The sequence below is a fragment of the Mesoplodon mirus genome, assembly GCF_964341445.2.
Source record: "Mesoplodon mirus genome assembly, chromosome: 12".
Taxonomy (NCBI): domain Eukaryota; kingdom Metazoa; phylum Chordata; class Mammalia; order Artiodactyla; family Ziphiidae; genus Mesoplodon; species Mesoplodon mirus.
In genome coordinates, this window is record NC_138988.1 from 36,290,418 (window position 1) to 36,310,566 (window position 20,149).

At 38.3% G+C, this 20,149-nt stretch overlaps 1 protein-coding gene across 16 annotated transcripts in view; it reads left to right on the forward strand.

The window, feature by feature from the left end:
* Positions 1-20,149, forward strand: part of PBRM1 (polybromo 1) — a gene marked incomplete at its 3' end in the record, with an annotated part of 101,683 nt that overhangs the window by 43,941 nt on the left and 37,593 nt on the right. For all 16 annotated transcript variants that reach the window (XM_082639600.1, XM_082639586.1, XM_082639587.1 and 13 more), the window contains 4 exons: positions 3,086-3,362; positions 5,644-5,749; positions 8,732-9,374; positions 12,751-12,962. In XM_082639600.1, coding sequence (XP_082495726.1) covers positions 3,086-3,362; positions 5,644-5,749; positions 8,732-9,374; positions 12,751-12,962 — 1,238 coding nt within the window. The remainder of the gene's footprint in view (positions 1-3,085; positions 3,363-5,643; positions 5,750-8,731; positions 9,375-12,750; positions 12,963-20,149) is intronic.

The following is a 20,149-nucleotide window of genomic DNA, read 5'->3' on the forward strand; positions in this document are numbered from 1 at the left end:
GTGTGGTGCTTTTATTTTCACCTTTGCCATCTGGCATTCATGGAGTGTCAGTTGTTTGCAGAACACCAGACTCTGCTCACAGGTCATAAAGGAGAACATTTAGTCATCACCTCTACCTCTTCCAGGAATTTATTGGCCAGGAAAAGAGGCAGGTTAAAAACAAATGAACTTACGTGTGAACGCTGTAGTAAAATAATTGTTTAAGGTACACAGTTGTATAATTGTATGGAAGTGTTGTGTGATTGCCCAAATAGCTTTAGGAAATGTGATTTCCCTATCATGCTTTTTCTTAAAAGTTAGATGTTCTAAAGTTATCTTTATGTTGCTACCATATGTAGTCTACTCTACAAAATTACTGTATTATTATCTTCTTCCTAATATTTTCCTTAAGAAAAGTTTTCTTAGATAGTAAATTTAAAGAAAAGACAACGGATTGTATTTCTTTTATATCATTCATAGTATATGGCACTGGTTCTGGGTAGTAGTAGAAGAAATAGAAATGTGGGGCATCGTGGAGTAGTGTTACAACCCCGAGCTCTAGAGCCTTACTGCCCAAGTTCAAATCCCAGTTGTTCTTATCAGCTGTGTTCTGAGCCTCATCTCAATTTCCTCATCTGAAAAAGGAGTTGATGACATTACCTGCATAGGATTGTTGTGAAGACCTGATTGCTTAGTATGTTTAAAGCCCATAGAACTGGGCCTGGATGCAGTGAGTACTCACTAAATGTACTCACTCTGATTATTTTCTAGCAGTATTTCCTGCTGGCATCAAGACATGGTAGATTTCATTTTGTTTTTAGTCAGATGTTACTAGTCTGGGAAACTCCTTAAAAAGGTGAGTAAAAAAGTCCTTGAAGACTTGAAGATGAAATATAGAAAGCCTTGTAAAAGAAACAACCTTTGGGTTTACTTAGCTTCACAGCAGGCACCACTGAAGGTCTAGGGCCAGGGAGTTAAATTAAATGCTGGGAGACTTTGAAGCCTGTGAGCAGGGTTGACTTTGATTAGAGAGGCCCTTGGTAAGAGCTAACTTCTTATCATCCATTTGCATGATAAAAGCAGTCTGGTGATTATCAGCTGATTCAAGTCTCAGTTCTGATTAGTCACTTTATGGCCTTAGGTATTCACTTGAGTCTCTAAGCCTCTGTTTTTATATCTGCAAAGTTGGGATAATAATTGTACCTGGTTCTCAGAGTTTGAAGATTAAATGATAGTGCTTAGCACAGTCCCTAGCATGTGGTAGAAGTGTTAGCTGTAACTATAAATAGGAATCTTGTGTGTATATCCAAATACAAATACGTAATAAATAATAGCTTCATAGGAAGAATAATGATAAGGACATTTGAGAAAGTGGTCAGCCACAAACTATGAAGGTTAGGACTAACACCATGGCAGGAAAAATTAAAAGGAAAGATCAGATCTAGAAGCGCTATGGAGGTCCTCTAGGACTTGGTGATAAACTAAGAGAAGCAAAAAGTGACATTGATTTCAGTGTTTTAGGCTGGGTTTAGGGGTCAGATGGTGGTCCTGGAAAATCAGGGATTCAGAGTGAAGCCCCTACCAGCTCATAATCTTTGTGCAAATTAGAAAAGGCACCCATTTCTCTTGAGTTTCATTTATTGGAAAATTGCTGTAATATACTGATTTTGTTAGCACAGAACCAATTATGGCCCATCTCCTGTAAACTTCTAAAACTGTATATTTATTATGTGTCTGTGACCTGAATTGACATCCCCTTAAGTATGGCACCCTTAAGTGCATAATGACAAACAACCTTGGTTTTGAACCCCCTTAAGATGTATTTTGTCGAAGTATCTTCACAGGTGCTGATTGAAAAAGAATGAGTATGCCAGTTACAAGGTCTGGGATTTAATTTTATGCACCTTTCCCAAAATAGGGAAGAGTGAACAAACTGTTTATAGTTCCTAGTCTGAGGGAGGAAGAGAGGATGAATAGAGGGGTTTAAAGAAGAATCTAAAAATCAAAGTGACATTGAAAACAGTAACCAGAAAGTATCACATAGGGAAATATGGTAGCTGTCTTTCAAAGTTACTTTCAAAAGTGTGGATATAATAAGGTTCAACATCATATTGGAAAAGGATAAAGTAAATATACCAGCCACCCAAGCTAATACAGTTATAAAAGAACATGAAGTTTAGCTCTGAGTTTTTTCTGGCAGTCAGATTAAAAGTAATGGGCCTGTGGGTCTCGGTCTCAAAGGCAATATAAGGATCTGGAAAAACAAAATAACAAAACTGGATTAGTTCAGAGAAGATTGTTTGTCCCTAATGACAAAAGTTCTGCTTGCCTTTGAGGATGGAAACCAGTTACATATCACTCTCTTGAAGTGAGTGATACAAATGGAGAAAGGGTACTATAAGTGTTACAAGTCCTAAAGCAGTAAATTTCAGTTATTGGACCAGGTACCAAATTCTGTGATATCAAATTCAGGTTCTGAAATTTTTCTTTAGAGGCTTCTTGAAGGCTAAAGTCATCTGTGTTCTAATCTCTGCTCAGATGTGGAGCTCTGTGATGTTGGAGCTTTGTCCTGCATTCCCCTTTTATTATTCACTTGCTAAAGTCCTGGACTGAGAGAGTTCTTCCTCTCTCATCATCCCCTCAGGATATGCAGGTGTTCAGGAGTGGTTGTCATAGGAGATGGGACACTTCTCTTTGTGTTTGTTTAAGGGAGAACTGTTAGTAGGGAATCAGCAGTTTTATTCCACTTTTGCTCTGTTCTTAAAAAATATATTTCAATTGATAACAGAATTTCATTTTCTTTGACATTAGACAAGATCTTTTTTCAAGCATTGCATTTCATAAATATTGTAAACACGTTTGTCTGGTGTTCTTGGGGGGTGCTCCTGCCAGAGTCACTATGTTTTAACTATTTTGAAAAATTTCCTAATATTTGCTTATAGCTTCCAGCATGTTTACTGTGTTTGTGCCATACATAATCAACACATTATAATCATTATGAAGCACCTGCCCACAAGATTAATTTGTTTTATTTCGTGTTCATCCTTATATCAAGAAAACTGAACCTGTTCTCATTTTCCCCCTTTTCTCCCTCCCCCCTCAACAGTAAAAAGAACATTAGAAAGCAGCGAATGAAAATCTTGTTCAATGTTGTTCTTGAAGCTCGTGAGCCAGGTTCAGGCAGAAGACTTTGTGATCTATTTATGGTTAAACCATCCAAAAAGGACTATCCTGATTATTATAAAATCATCTTGGAGCCAATGGACTTGAAAATAATTGAACATAACATCCGCAATGACAAATATGCAGGGGAAGAGGGAATGATAGAAGACATGAAGCTGATGTTCCGGAATGCCAGGCACTACAACGAGGAGGGCTCCCAGGTGAGGACGTGTGGGAATCCTGGAGTAGGTACATTTTCTTTTGATCTTGAGAGACCAGGTCTAGAGGCCTAACTTAGGTTGCTCTTCTCAGTGACTAGCTTAATATTTTGTCTTTTCTTAATTATTTAAAATGGGAGGCAGGACACTGTAAATGTTAAGAGTTTATACTCTGTACAGCTGTCCCTCTGTATCGGGGGTGGGGAGTTGGTTCCGGGACCCCTGTGGATACCAAAATCCACAGATGCTCAAGTCTCTTATATAAAATGGCATAGTACAGTCGACCCTGCGAATCCCATGGGTTCCATATCCATGGATCCAGAGCGTCAAGTGTAATCTGACGTCCTAGATTTGAGTCCTACTCTGCCAACCCCTGTGTAAGTAACTTATCTTTTCTGAGCCTCATCTGTAAAGTGGAGATAATAGCAGTACTTGCATCCGGGTTAGTACAGGATTTAAATGAGATAATATTTACAGAGCGTGTAGCACAGTGCCTGGTATTCAGACACTCAAATGAAAGCCAAGGACAGTAAAATCTTTCACCATCATTTTATTGTTACTATCCTCAGTAGCCCTACTTCTCTAAGGATAGTCCGGAAAATTGTATAAGTATATAAATATCAGGATATTCCCAGTAATGCACCTTTGAATAATTGATTTTGTTATGAAGCATCTTGAGTTTTAGTTCTTTGTCAGTAAAGCTAAGATACATTCTTCCTTTCATATTTTTTTTCTATTTTATGTCCTTTACTTAATTTTTTTAATTGAGGTATAAGTGACATGTTTCAAGTGTACAACATAGAGGTTTGATATTTATATATATTGCAAAATGATCACTGCAGTAAGTCTAGTTAACCTCCATCACCATATGTAGTTACAGATTTTTTTTCTTGTGATAAGAACTTTTGAGATCTATTCTCTTAGGAACTTTCAAATATGCAATACAGTATTATTAACTATAGTCACCATATATTACATCCCCATGACTTATTTATTTTATAACTGGAAGCTTGTACCTTTGATCTCCTTCATTCATTTTGCCCGTCCCCTACCCCCACCTCAGGCAGCCACCAATCTGTTCTCCATATCTATGAGCTTGGGTTTTTTTTGGGGGGGGGCTGTTTTTAGATTCCATATAAGTGAGGTCATACAGTATTTGTCTTTCTCCATCTTAACTTATTTCACTTAGCATAATGCCCTCAAGATTCATCCACGTTGTCTCAGATGGCAAGATTTCATTTTTTTATGGCTGAATAATATTCCTGCGTGCGTGTGACATTTTCTTTATCTATTCATCCATTGATGGATGCTTAGATTGTTTCCTTATCTTGGCTATTGTAAATAATGCTGCAGTGAGCATGTATTGGGGGTACATAGATCTTTTCTGAGTTTTCTTTATCTACTTTAAATCTCCCAGAAATAAAAGTACATTTTCAAATTGTTTATTTCCTTTCTTATACTATTACATTTCAATATAAAATAAAGTAGGCACTGAGGGTGCTTGTGATCAAAGAAGTGGTTCTTTCTGTCATAGGAGTTTACACTGTCCTCAGTGTCATTGGCCAATGTGCCACTTGTCTGCCACTGATAAAGAAAAAAGCCACCCTTAAGAGAGGTTGCCAAAGAAGAGAGGTCAGTTATTCCCTCAGCCCCTCTGCTCTGGGGGCAGTCAGGGAGGAGAGCCTTTGTTGGGGGAGTGGGAGGAGGCAGCTGTGGGGGCGAAACAACTGGGTGCATAACCTTGTCCTTGGCTCTGTGTTACCACCTTTGGCCCAGTCTTCATAGAGATAGAGCCTCAGCAGGGATTGTTGCTTTTCACAGATCAGATTCCAGGCTGTGAACGCACACTGGTGTTAAATCCCTTCTAAGGTTTGAGATGTTTCTCTCCAACTATCAGATGTTTTTAATTTTTAATTTCCATTGAGCTAAGTCTGCTACCTTGAGGGTCCAGTGCAAGAGAGATTTATGAAGAAACAACACATGTAAATATATTTCAGAACTTCTGCAAAAACTTGCAACGATTCTAGTACAGTAGTTCTCAAACTTTAGCCTGCATGGGTGCACATTAGAGTCACCTGGAAAACTTTAAACAACAAACCAGTTGAGGCTGAGGCCCACCCCACGGAGGAGTGATTTTGTTGCTCTGTAGTGATCTCAGGCTTTATTTCTTTAGTTCTCAACTATCCTAACTTATGTTTTTAAAACTTCTTTATGGATGTATATTATACTTCAGTAGAAAGCTTCTTAGAAAAATAATTTTAATTATATTTGTAATTAAATATAGGTGTACAATGATGCGCACATCCTGGAGAAGTTACTCAAGGATAAAAGGAAAGAGTTGGGCCCACTGCCTGATGATGATGACATGGCTTCTCCCAAACTCAAACTGAGTAAGGCAGCCTCACACTTCATTGTTCAGTTCAGTCCATCAAGGATAGATTGCTGATTTACTGAAATAATATTTAATTAATTGGTGAATATAATTGAACTTGCACTACAGCATGGAGTTTCTTACTTCCTCTCAAGCACTGTCTTCCGTATTTTAAGTAAACATAAAAGCATGTGAGGAATAGAATACAATGTCAAAGGTTTTGCTTTCTTGAATGCAGTGGACATTTTGTAAATGTTAAATAGTAAGAATAGATATTTTTTCTACATGTGATGCCTGGAAGAGTATAGTGGCAGATTTTATTTTATTTTATTTTTTGTATGTTTGCTGATTACTAGAATTAAAAATGAGTCCCAGTAGTTCCTCCTAGACAGAATTTGAGAGGTTAGAGATGTCTAGCCACTGTACTGTAAGTTAACTTGGCTGTCTTTTGAGTGTAGTCTGTGGATGGTTGTTTGGTTGAAAACTGTGAGAGAGAAGAGAGACAGCAAAAACAATTAGTACCATTGGGCTAAAGAAGAGGTTTCTGCCTTATTTAAAATATATAAGTAAAATAAATACCAAGCAAATGACAGTGGTGTTGTCAAATATTCTTTAGAGTCATATTTGCTGAAAAGGGAAAAAACTAACCCTGATTTTTTATATGAAATAACTGTAAACTGAATTTACAATAGCTTTGGGTATGATTTATTGCTAAGTGATCATTCCTTTTTGTCAAGCCATTCATTTATCTCTTCATGGAATTGTAAAAGCACACAGAAGGTTTGCAGAAACGAAAACCTTCTAATTTATAGGGATATAATGCCTTTTAAAACTAGAATTCATTATACAAGTTGAGTTAGGAAACTAATGACAGATAGATACTTTAACAAATAACTAAATATATATAAATACATTTTTTTAAAGTTCAGGGAAAGGAAATTTTAACATCAATGTTAATTTTTTCATTTCTCAATTTTATGAAAAATTCAAAACATATATAAGTATAAAGAATAGTACAGTGAATCTCTGTATGTACCTGTTACTCAGCATTTATCAAGATTCTGCCATACTTATTTCCTATCTTCCCTTTTTTCCTTCTTTTTTCTTTGTTCTGAATTATTTTAAGCCAAATCCAATCATGTCATTTTATTTCTACGCAGTTCAATATGCATCTCTAAAATACGCAGATATTTTCTTAAATAGCCATGAAGTCATTGTCACACCTAACAAAATTAGGAGTTTCTTGGTTTCATCTAATACCTGACAAATTTTCAAATTTTACTGATTGTCTCACAAATGTATATTTATAGTTGGTTTCTTCAAATCAGGATCTAATTAAGTTCTATATATTACATTTGATTATTTTGTCCTTAAACTCATAGTTTAGAGCAGTCCCCCTCCTTTTTTTATCCTCATGCCATTAACTCTAGAAACCTGGTCACTTTCTTGTGCAGTCCAAAGTTCTGGATTAGTTAGTTCACTTCCTTGTGATGTCAGTTAACTTTTTCCTTTATTTCCCTTATTTCTCATAAATGGAAGTTAACTTTAAAGGCTTGATTAGATTCAGTTTCAACTTGGCAAATAAGGTCCACACATTGCATTTGATTGATAGTTCTTTTAATCTATAAATTCCCCTCCATCTCTCTTTTTTTCCCTTGCAGTTTGTTGAAGAAACTGGGTTTGTACTATAGCTTCCCACAGTCTAGGTTTTGCTAATTGTTTCCCTTTGCTGTAGTTTCACGTGTTCTTTTGTCCTTTTTAGTTCCTATAAATTGGTAGTCGATCAGATTTAGATTTAAATTTGATTCTCCCCTCCCTTTGACACAGAAACTGACTTCAGAGGTGATATAGTGTCTTCCATCACGTGGCACGTAATATCTGGTTGTTTCTTTAAATTATGTTAATAGCTATTGATGCTTAATTCATTGAAGAGCTGTTAGATAGAGATAGTTTAATTTTACCATTGCTCGCTCATTTACTAACTGGAATACTTCTATATAAATAAACTTTGCCTCGTCCAGTGTTTGGTTACCCAGTGGTATGGTTTTTTTGTTTGTTTGTGTATATTGTTTGGTTTTTGAAAGGATAAAAGCTAGATTTTTTTCCCCTTTTATTTACCAGTTTTCAAAATAATGAAATACAAAGAAAATAATGCATTGGTTTACTAAAGTCTTGCAACATCTACCCCATTGTTTGTTTGTTTGTTTTTATTTATCATTAAGAACTACTAGATTTAAGCATATTGCTGAGTTTTATAACCCATTACAATTATGGTTCTTGTTGATACTTACGTTGTCCCAGACTGGCTGCTATGGTCTTTCGACCTGACCATGGAAAGAAGTCACTGGTAGATTCTTTACTGTCTAGTGTTTCAAGCTATACCAGGCTCATCTTGTATAGACTAGGAATTAGCCATTTGCCAAAGAGTTACTAACATCAGTATTTGAAATCAGTATTCCAGCGCTATAGTCTTTATAGTCAAAATTATATAGGGGTATACTACAACTGGGTTGGTCACTGTTTCTAGAATTTTCAGTGGACAGAGCTAAGAAATTTTGTGTGTGTGTATTTTATATTTAAAGAGAAAATACATCGTAAGTTCATACTGTTACTCCCAGTTGAGATTCAAGGCTACAAGGTTTTTATTCAGTGTCCTCTGTTTTAACATCTTGATCTCTTTTTCTCCCTTGATGAAAATCTCAGTTCTCAAGGATACCATAGGAGATGGAGTTAGAGTGTCACATAGCTACTCATTTCCTTTATTCTACCTTATTCACAACTATCTCAACATAATAGTACTTACTCTCCCACCAAAAATATGAGTAGTGCAAACAGTTTTTCTAGTTCTTTCTTTGTTGATAAGGTATGTTTCACTAGAAACGTACTAATTACTGTGTTTTATAAATCACTTGGAATAGTCCCTTGTGGTTATGCTACCAACTTTTTACAAATTTAAGTTCATATATTTTATTTTATCCATTTAACATAAATCTTTCTTTAGGTAGGAAGAGCGGTATTTCTCCTAAAAAATCAAAATATATGACTCCAATGCAGCAGAAACTAAATGAAGTCTATGAAGCTGTAAAGAACTATACTGATAAGAGGGGTCGCCGCCTCAGTGCCATATTTCTGAGGCTTCCCTCCAGATCCGAGCTGCCTGACTACTATTTGACCATTAAAAAACCCATGGACATGGAAAAAATTCGAAGTCACATGATGGCCAACAAATACCAAGATATAGACTCCATGGTTGAGGACTTCGTCATGATGTTTAACAATGCCTGTACATACAATGAGCCCGAGTCTTTGATCTACAAAGATGCCCTTGTTCTACACAAAGTCCTGCTTGAAACTCGGAGAGACCTAGAAGGAGATGAGGACTCTCATGTCCCAAATGTAACCTTGCTGATTCAGGAGCTTATCCATAATCTTTTTGTGTCAGTCATGAGTCATCAGGATGATGAAGGAAGATGCTACAGTGATTCCCTAGCAGAAATTCCTGCTGTGGATCCCAGCTTTCCAAACAAACCTCCTCTTACTTTTGACATAATTAGGAAGAATGTTGAAAATAATCGCTACCGGCGGCTTGATTTATTTCAAGAACATATGTTTGAAGTATTGGAGAGGGCAAGGAGGATGAATCGGTATGTTTTCAAAACCATTTCTTTTTGAGAAGGTGTGACATTTAAAACAGAAGAAAGAATTTTGCTTTGATGTGCTATTTCAGCATAGGTACATGATTACAGTTGATGGGGTGCTATTTTGAATTTTAATTAGCCAAAACTTATAGAGAGCAAGTGTAGTCTGTGGAGGAGAGAAGGCACACTACTAAATTGTCTAGGGCCAATGAGGGGAAGGAATGAGACAAAATTGAAGATCTGTTGAAAAACATAAACTTTTAAAATATAGCCTTTCGTAGAACATGTATTTTTAATGGATAAAATGCTTTCAATTAGAAATAGTAATATGATTTTCTTTTAAAGTTTGAGTTCAATGCAAGCATGCTTTAAATAAATTAAAATAGCTCTAAGATACTGATCTGAGGTTAGACTGATTTGATTGTCATTTCAGATATCTAAAAGGACTTCTTTTTAATCTCAGATTCGTCACTTTTAAGTTCATTCTGTAGACATTAAATGTTCTAAAAGAAGAAGAAATCAAATTTAAATTTCCATCAAACTTAAATTCCCTTCTAATTTTGATCTGTGCTGTATATTTGCCACACAACAATAGTATATACTCAGCTGTGAAAACAGTTTCAGTTCAGCAATTACAGTGTGTCTTCTATATGCTCTTGAGGTCACTTGGGGGGAATATAAAAAGTTAAAAATACAAACCCTACCTTCCTGGAGCTTACAGTCTATCATGCTGAGAGCTAGACCTTTAGTCACTGGGCATGGGGTGATTCCAGCTGGGGAATCTGTGAAACCTGGGTTTGCTCTGGATCTTGAAAGAAAAATTAAAAGTAATGTTTGATGTTCATATTGAGCGCCTGCCCTTTGTAAAGCACCACGCTAAGTACTTCATGTACATAATCTCTAACCCTTATAATAGCCTTCTAGGTAGGTGATAATCTTCCTAATTTGTATACGAAGATGTACACGACAGAGAGAAATACATTGCCAAAGTCACACAACTAGTAAGTGGCTTGGCTCATCTTGTTCCCCACTGTAGAGAGCCACTGCTGAGCCAGTCACCAAGAGGCCAGTCATGGAGCACAGCCAGGGATGATAAGACTTGAGCTGTGTGCTCTAAGGGCTTGAAGTCTGGCAATTGGGATAGCGCCTATGCTTAGGGAAAAATAATTCCAGGCATGAGATAACGTTTAACAACTTGATATTTAGTAAAAGATGGTGGAGTAAAGGAACTGCGTTAGAGTTCTAAAAAGGCATGAGACGTCAGAGAAGAATGGGAAAATGGGTGGGATTCAGATAAGGTAAGTGGTATGAGTAAAGGCATAGGGTTAGGAAATGAATATGGTGTGTTCAAGAGACACGTGGAGTTGGGGTCAGATTGGAGAGGCCCTTGAGTGACACATTTAGTAAATGATCCTTATTCTTCAACAGTGCAGATAGAAATAAAGAGAAATATGGGGGGACATATTGTAGTCAAAATCTGCATTCATTTATTCGTTAGTTTTCATTTATTCAACAAATGTTTATTGAGTGACTACCAGTTATGAGAATGTTCTGGATACTTGGTGTATACCAGTGGACAAAACAGACAAACCCTGCTCTCATGGAGCATAGAGTTCCGTTCTTATTCACAGTTTATTTAAATAGTCCTTAAGTCTAAAGTCACTCCTCTCCTCCCTGCCCCCCTACCTTACCCCCAGTATATCTTGGGGTTAGTCTGTGAGTCCTCCAAAATAGACTTGTCTCTTAGATTATTAGCAACTTTGTTTCTTAGAGAGATGACTAGCAACTTTGTTTCTTGTATAGATGACATGATTATTTTAAGAATTAAGCAGATTTGTATCTCTAGGAAATGAGCTCTTTTGCTTCTCCCATTGTTGACATGGTTAGTTTTTGCTTTTGAGGCCTAGGAGGTAGAGTCCAAGGTGACTTTACAGTATTCCCCTTTTTATCCATGGTTTCACTTTCTGCAGTTTGTTACTCAGGGTCAACCAAGGTCTGAAAATATTAAATGGAAAAACCCAGAGCTAAACAATTTGTAAGTTTTATAAATTACACACTGTTCTGAGCACATGATGGAATTATGAATCTGCCCTTTCATTGTAATGTGGATTATCAAAAGTGTGTTTTCAGTTTTAATTTTATACTTAAAATTGTAAGCTCTTGTAAAATTAATTTCAAGCGGACAGTCTTCAGAAGTCTCTTTTCAGAAAATAGGCATCAAAATAGTGTCGTAGGAGTTTTTTTCCCCTGGCCAGTTTTATTTTTATTGCTTTCCTACAAGTGTTAGCATTTCTATAACCTGAAAAGATTTTAGAATCTTTCTTGAAACATCCATTTAGGTTGTTATTGGCAGTGTTGTAGATTGCCAGTTCACCTTTGCTGGTGAGAAGCATTCTGGAGGCTTCGTTCAAGTTTGATGCTCTAGTGATCCGTATCAGCAAACAGCTGACTGGGCTTGCTACACCATCCACACTAGCCTGACCAGAATGTCTCCATGACTGCTTCTAATAAGTCTTTGTCTCTGGTTACCTTTGTGGATAATTTTTTAGACCCTGATATTCTTAGTTAATAGAATTATCTTCCTTCCTCAGACCAACAGTGGATTAGAAATAGTAATAGAATTTCTTTGAGTCTAAATTCTGAAGTTCATTTTTCCCAATCCTCTCATTTTATAAATGGTGAAAGAATCTTTTGAAAGTTTTCAGTATGACAACAGATAATTTTTTTTCTATCTTTCACTATGTTGCCTCTGGTGATTCCCCAGAATTATGTAGTTATTTCTGGGAAACTAACATGAACACTGACTCTGAGGCCTGTAACCATTTTACGATGCCCTTAGGACTTTGCAGTTGAGGTTCAAATATTCACGGAGTTGTACCAGCCTAGGCAACCATGATATAGATCCAAAAAGAAGAAAATGGGCTAAATCTTTTGTTAATACCTTATACAGTGTGTTGGTCCCTTAACTAAGAGAAAGTAAAAATTAATTCAAAGATTAGATGCAAGTAAGTGTTGCACATGGTGTGGAGCCTTAGTATAGTCCCTGACTGTGGCAACCCCCTTCTGTTGCCAAAATCAGCTAATGAACATGCTATGTTTCTCCCCAGGAAGCTGTATGAGGCCTTTCCTTTTACATGAGCTGTACAAGGAGTGAGCCTTAAGGAAAAGGCAACTGGTGAGCATGAGGCTCACCAAGGTAAAATTACACTTCAGATTCTGTTCTGACAAATTTTAAGGAGATAGCCTTATTAGAACTGCACAGAAGTTACCATTATATCAATTAATGCATTAAAGAAGCATTTCATAGAATGCTTTAACATATAAGCAGGGTGTTTAAAAGAAGCAGCTTGTGTGTCAGTGAATACTTTTAATGCTATTATAGGACAGATTCTGAAATATATGAGGATGCGGTAGAACTTCAGCAGTTTTTTATTAAAATTCGTGATGAACTCTGCAAAAATGGAGAGATCCTTCTTTCACCAGCACTCAGCTATACCACAAAACATTTACATAATGATGTGGAGAAAGAGAAAAAGGAAAAACTACCGAAAGAAATAGAGGAAGATAAACTAAAACGAGAAGAAGAAAAAAGAGGTTAGTTTCTTTCATTTTATTAAATATGAAGAAACATTATTATGCTCTGTCCTAGCTGGTCTTATAATTACCTGTGGAGCAGAGTCCTGTTTGTGTACATGAAGACTCAGGGTGTTGGCTCTTTCAAAACAGACATGGTGAGATGGGAAATGTTTTTGTCATCAGTTTGGTCATCAGACTGGAAAAGGTTGGAAGTTATACGTGACACAGCTGTTATTCTAGTATTTCAAGAACAGAGTCAATTAATTCACAAGTGTGGAAGCTAAATACCTCTTAATACTATTGGTAGATAAAAACCTAAGGGGCCCAGCTGGGGCTAGAGAGCATTCTCAGCAGTGCATAAAGTTTCTGCCCCATTGTTCAACAGCATGGCTGTCCTCATATGGACTCAGCCAGGTAAGTAGATTATATTATATTATATTATATTATATTTATTGATTGATTGATTGCTGCATCTGGTCCTACTTGCGGCACGCGGGATCTTTTGTTGCGGTGCGCAGACTTTTCTCTAGTTGGGGTACACAGGCTCCAGGGCACGTGGGCTCTGTAGCTGCCGCGTGCAAGCTTAGTTGCCCCACAGCATGTGCGATCTTAGTTACCCGACCAGAGATCGAACCTGTGTCCCCTGCATTGGAAGGCGGATTCTTAACCACTGGACCACCAGGGAAGTCCCCAAGTAGATGATATTTTGGTTGAACCACATAACTAACTAGGAGGACATTTTTATTTTAATTATATCAACCTAAAAATGTTACCTTGAGTCACTTGCCAGAATTTAGAAATATTTGAAAGTAGGAAGGAACTTTTATTAGAAATTTAATCATTTCTGAAAAAGTTAGAATTCACATAAATACCTAGAATATATAACTTTCCAAGAGTCAAATTAGTCTTTAGCATCAAATCTCCTCCTTAGAGTCTTTTTTCCTTAGGCAAGAGAACAAAATAAGTTGATTTGAAGCAAATTCTCATAAGCAATGGCATATGCAAAAAAGAAGAGAAAAGAACCTGGTTGGTGAGAATAGTGATTTTACCAGTACAGGGTTAGCTGCAGAAACCAGCAGCTTTTTGCCAGAAGGAATGTACTCATTTAGGAGGGTGAGTGTGTTTGTGTGTGTGAGTGACCGGGAAAGGGGGAGGGGGGTCCTGTGTCTTTTCCAACGAAAGCAGTTGATGCGGGAATGAACAGGGTAAACCTGTAGCTTCGCTTGCCCCAGGTAACAGTTGGGGTTGAGGAATATCCTGAAGATTACCATAGAAGGGCTAAGATAAGCTCTCCACACATTCTTGGCTGACTGGAAAACTACACATGTACAGGGGAGATGCGAGATACTGATGAAAAGCAAAATGAGGGATTCTTGAAAGTAGGTCACAACTTTGAATGCATCCCCCAAGCCACATGTAGATCGTTCAGCAGAGGGTGGATCCTTACAGGTTTGAGGTGCTTGAATACAGTCTTCACCTAAATCATTGGCTGAGCTTTAGCTATGCAGACTTACAGCCACCCCTCATGCCATGTGTCCTAGTATACTTATAATGGGAATCTCAGAGGAGAGAAAGGGGAAGAAAAATATTTGAAGAAATAATGGCTGAAAACTTCTCAAATTTGATGTAAAATATTAACCTACAGCTCCAAGAACATGTAAGAAAACACAAAGGGAATCACATCTAGGTATGTCATAATCAAACTGCTGAAAGAAAGTCTTAAAAGCAGAAAAATAACTCATCATGTCCAAAAAAACAATGTGATAATGACTCATAAGAAATAATGGAGGCCAGAAAGCAGTAGAATGACATTCAAAATGCTAAAAGGGGAAGAAAACTGAACCGAGAATTGTGTATCCAGTGAACGAACCTGTCTTTCAAGAGTGAAGCTGAAATAAGTCATTCCCAGGTTAACAAAAATTGAGAGAGGTCAGTGCTGGTAGATCTTCCCTGTAAGAAATACTGAAGAACGAGCTTCAGGCCAAAAGAAAATACCACCAGGTGGTAACTCAGGTCTGTAAGGAGGACTGAAGAGTATGGGACATGGTAAATATGCGGGTAAATACAAAAGACTATGTCTGTATCGTTTTCACTTAATTTCTTTAAAAACATTAGATTGATTAAAGGAATAATAACACTATTGTTAACTTTATAACGTTTATGGAAGTATATATGTGACACAGCTAGCACAAAGGAATGGAGCCGTATTGGAGCAAAGCTGCAATATTGAATGAAACTAAATCACTGTTAACCTGAAATAGATGGTGACAAGTTAAAGATGCATATTGTAATAACAAAGAGAAAAAGTCAATACAGGAATTAAAATGATACGCCAGAAATACTTGCTTAACACAAAAGAGGGCAGTAAAGGAGGAAAAAAGGAACAAAAAAATTTTTAAAAATAGCAAAATGGCAGGCTTGAATTCAATCATATCAGTAATTACATACTGCAACTAGACTAAACACTCCATTTAAAATGCATTGGTGGGCTTCCCTGGTGGCGCAGTGGTTGAGAGTCTGCCTGCTGATGCAGGGGACACGGGTTCGTGTCCCATTCTGGGAAGATCCCACATGCCGTGGAGCTGCTGGGCCCGTGAGCCATGGCCGCTGAGCCTGCGCATCCGGAGCCTGTGCTCCGCAACGGGAGAGGCCACAACTGTGAGAGGCCCACTTACCGCAAAAAAAAAAATGCATTGATTATCAGACTGAATTTAAAAAGTAAGATCCAACTGTATGCTGTCTATAAGAGACTCATTTAGATTTGGACACAAATAGATTGAAAGGAAAATGAAGGGAAAAGATATACCATGCAAATAGTAACCATAGTGGGTTGGAGCGACTATAGTAATCAGACAAATAGACTTTAAGAAATATTACTAGAGTTGAAGGGGGATATTTTATAATGTTAAAAGGGTAAGAACGTATAATACTTTTAAATGTGTATGCGCCTAACAGTGGAGCCCCAAAATACATGAAGCAAAAACTGACAGAATTGAAGAGAAATAGTTAACAGTTATAGTCTCAATACACCTTTCTCAGCAAATGACAGACTAACTAGACCAAAAATTGGCAAAAGTATGACTTAAATAAGATTGCTATAGACTGAATGTTGTGTCTCCCACCAAAATTCGTATGTTGTAGCCTCCAGTATGTTGGTATTTGGAGATGGGGCCTTTAGGATGTAATTAGGTTTGGATGCAGTCATGGGAGTGGAGCCACTACAGTGGAATTGGTGCCATTGTAAGGGGATGAAGAGTGAGAAGACAACTGTTTATGAACCAGGAAGTGGACCCTCACCAGACACCAAATCTGCCTCCAGAACTGTGAGAAATGGATGTTTGTTGTTTAAGCCACCCCATTTATGGTGGGTGTTCTTACAGCAACCTGAGCTCTAGGACAAGGACTGTCAACCAGCTTGACTTGACTGACGTGTAAAACACTATACCCACTGACTGCAGAATACACATTCTTGTAGAGTGTACATGGAACGTTGTCTAGAATGGACCATGTGCTGGGTCATAAAAGTTTAAAAAATTTTAAAGGATTGAAATCATACCAAGTTTGTTCTTTTTTTTTTTTTTTTTTTGGCTGTGTTGGGTCTTGTTGCGCTCGGCCTTTCTCTAGTTGTGGCAAGCGGGGGCTACTCTTTGTTGCTGTGCATGGGCTTCTCATTGCGGTGGCTTTTCTTGTTGCAGAGCACGAGCTCTAGGTGTGCAACCTTCAGTAGTTGCGGCATGTGGGCTCAGTAGCTGTGGCTTGCAGGCTCTAGAGCGCAGGTTCAGTAGCTGTGGCACACGGGCTTAGTTGCTCCACGGCATGTGGGATCTTCCCAGACCAGGGCTCGAACCCGTGTCCCCTGCATTGGCAGGTGGATTCTTAACCGCTGTGCCACCAGAAAAGTCCCAGGTTTTTAATTTTGAGACAGAAGATTCTTCTCTTGAGAAATGGACCAGGCAGTGGGGATCTAAAGATAACATCTGGTCCTCAGTGAAATCCATCCAGCTCTATGTATGCATGGAGAGCTTCCAGTCAGCTTTTTAAAGCGTTTTACTTGGCTTTTTTTCTTGGCTGCACCACACAGCATGTGGGATCTTAGTTCCCAGACCAGGGTCAGACCCACACCCCCTGCACTGGAAGCACAGCATCTTAACCACTAGACCACCAGGGAAGTCCCTAAAGTGTTTTACTTTTAAATAGAAGCAGATATTTATTTAAATTGGACCAAATATTTAAGGGAAAACTCTCTAAGATGTTAAGATAGAGAGCAAAACAAAAAGAAAAATGGAACTTGGAGGAAACAAAAAAATTGAAGGCAGCAGGAGAAAATTTTTTTAAAAAACCAACTAACTGGACCTTCAGAGAGATGACAAGCTACTGCATCCATAAAACAAGAACAGAAAGCCATAAAAAGTGAACATTTGCAGAACAGAAAATTTCTTGGAAATTAAAAATAGGGCAAACCCACAGAGTTAAAGAAAATGCTCACAAATCATTATATCTGATAACGGTCTAGTATCCAGAATATACAAAGGACTCCTACAATTCAACAACAACCAAACAACACAATTCAAAAGTGAGCAAAAGATTTGAATAGATATATCCTCAAAGAAATTATAGAAATGGCCATAAGCACATGAAAATTAATGTTCAATGTCATTAGTCATTAGGGGAATGAAAATGAAAATTACCGTGAGATACCACTTCACACCCTTTAGGATAACTGTTATGAAAAAAAAAAAGATACAAGTGTTGGGCTTCCCTGGTGGTGCAGTGGTTGAGAGTCCGCCTGCCGATGCAGGGGACACAGGTTCATGCCCTGGTCCGGGAGGATCCCACATGCCGCGGAGCGGCTGGGCCCGTGAGCCATGGCCGCTGAGCCTACGCGTCCGGAGCCTGTGCTCCGCAACGGGAGAGGCCACAACAGTGAGGGGCCCGCGTACCGCCCAAAAAAAAAAAAAAAAAAAAAAAAAAAGATACAAGTGTTGGTGAACATGTGGAGAAATTGGAACCCTCATAAATTGCTGGTGGGAATGTAAAGTGGTGCAGCCACTACGGAAAACAGTTTGGCAATTTGTTTAAAAGCTAAACATTTCATTACTATATGATCAATTAGGTCTGCTCCTAGGTATGTATCCAAAAGAAATGAAACCAGGGACTCAAGCAGATACTTGTATACCAATGTTCATAGTAGCATTATTCATAATAGCCAAAAGACAGAAACAACCCAAGTATCCATCACAGATGAATGGATAAACAAAATGCAGTATTTACATACAGTGGAATATTATTCAGCCATAAAAAGTAAAGAAGTTCTGACACATACTACAAGGTGGATGAACCTTGAAAATATTATGCTATCTGAAATAAGCCAGACACAAAAGGACAGATGCTATGTGATTTCACTTAAATGACGTACGTAGAATACCAAATTCATGGAGAGACAAAATAGATTAAAGGTTACCAGGCTGTGGGGAAGAAAGATAAGGAGTTATTATTATTTAATGGTTACAGAGTTTCTGTTTGGACTAAAGAAAAAGTTTTGGAAATAGTGGTTATGGTTACACAACAGTGTGAGTATAATTAAAGCCACTGAATTATACACTTAAAGATTGTCCAGGGCTTCCCTGATGGCGCAGTGGTTAAGAATCCACCTGCCAGTGCAGGGGACACGGGTTTGAGCCCTGGTCAGTGAAGATCCCACATGCCACGGAGCAGCTAAGCCCGTGTGCCACAACTACTGAGCCTGTGCTCTAGAGCCCGTGAGCCGCAACTACTGAAGCCCACGTGCCTAGAGCCCATGCTCCACAACAAGAGAAGCCACCACACTGAGAAGCCTGCATACCGCAACGAAGAGCAGCCCCTGATCACCGCAACTAGAGAAAGCCCATGTGCAGCAACAAAGACCCAACGCAGCCAAAAATAAATAAAAATAAATTCATTTTAAAAAAATCGTCCAAAAATGGTGAATTTTATGTGATATATATCTTACCACAATTTTTAAAAATTAATGTAGTAGTATACCAAAAACCATTGAATTGTGCACTTTTAAAAATAATTAATTAATTAATTTTTGGCTGTGTTGGGTCTTTGTTGCTGCACGCGGGCTTTCTCTGATTGCGGTGAGCAAAGGCTGCTCTTCGTTGTGGTGTGCGGGCTTCTCATTGTTGGGGATTCTGTTGTGGAGCACGGGCTCTAGGCGCACGGGCTTCAGTAGTTGTAGCCCACAGGCTCAGTAGTTGTGGCGCACGGGCTTAGTTGCTCCATGACATGTGGGATCTTCCCGGACCAGGGATTGAACCTGTGTCCCCTGCATTGGCAGGCGCGTTCTTAACCACTGCACCACTATGGAAGTGCCGAACTGTGCACTTTATTTATTTATTTTTTTTTAATTTATTTTTTATTTTTATTTTTTTTTTGCGGTACGCGGTCCTCTCACTGTTGTGGCCTCTCCCATTGCGGAGCACAGGCTCCTGACGCGCAGGCTCAGCGGCCATGGCTCACGGGCCCAGCCGCTCCGCGGCATGTGGGATCTTCCCGGACCTGGGCACGAACCCGTGTCCCCTGCATCGGCAGGCGGACCCTCAACCACTGCACCACCAAGGAAGCCCGAACTGTGCACTTTAAATAGGTGAATTGTATGGTGTATTAATTATATCTCAATCTTTAAAAAAAAATGATAGCAGAGTGGGGTTGGGGGATAAGATTGATGCTGTTTAACAGAACAAACTTGCAAAGAGTAGTAAATAAGCTATAGAGATCTAATGCAGAGTACAGTAGATACAGACAACAATATTGTCCTATAGTTATGTAGTGTGGTAAACTGCAATGGCAACAGTATATAAATAGATCAAAGTAACATGTTGTACACCTTAAATTTACACAATGTGGGACTTCCCTGGTGGTCCAGTGGGTAAGACTCTGCGCCCCCAATGCAGGGGGCCCGGGTTCGATCCCTGGTCAGGGAACTAGATCCTGCATGCATGCCACAACTAAGAAGTCCACATGCCGCAATGAAGATCCATGTGCCTCAACTAAGACCCAGCACAGCCTAAATAAATAAATTAATTAATTAATTAATTAATTAAAAAATTTACACAGTTATATATCAAATTTATTCACTTAAAAAATTGTTTTAAAAATAGCAGAAGGGAAACACAAGGATTAGAAGATAAAGTTGAAGAAATCTCCAAGGAAATAGAACAACA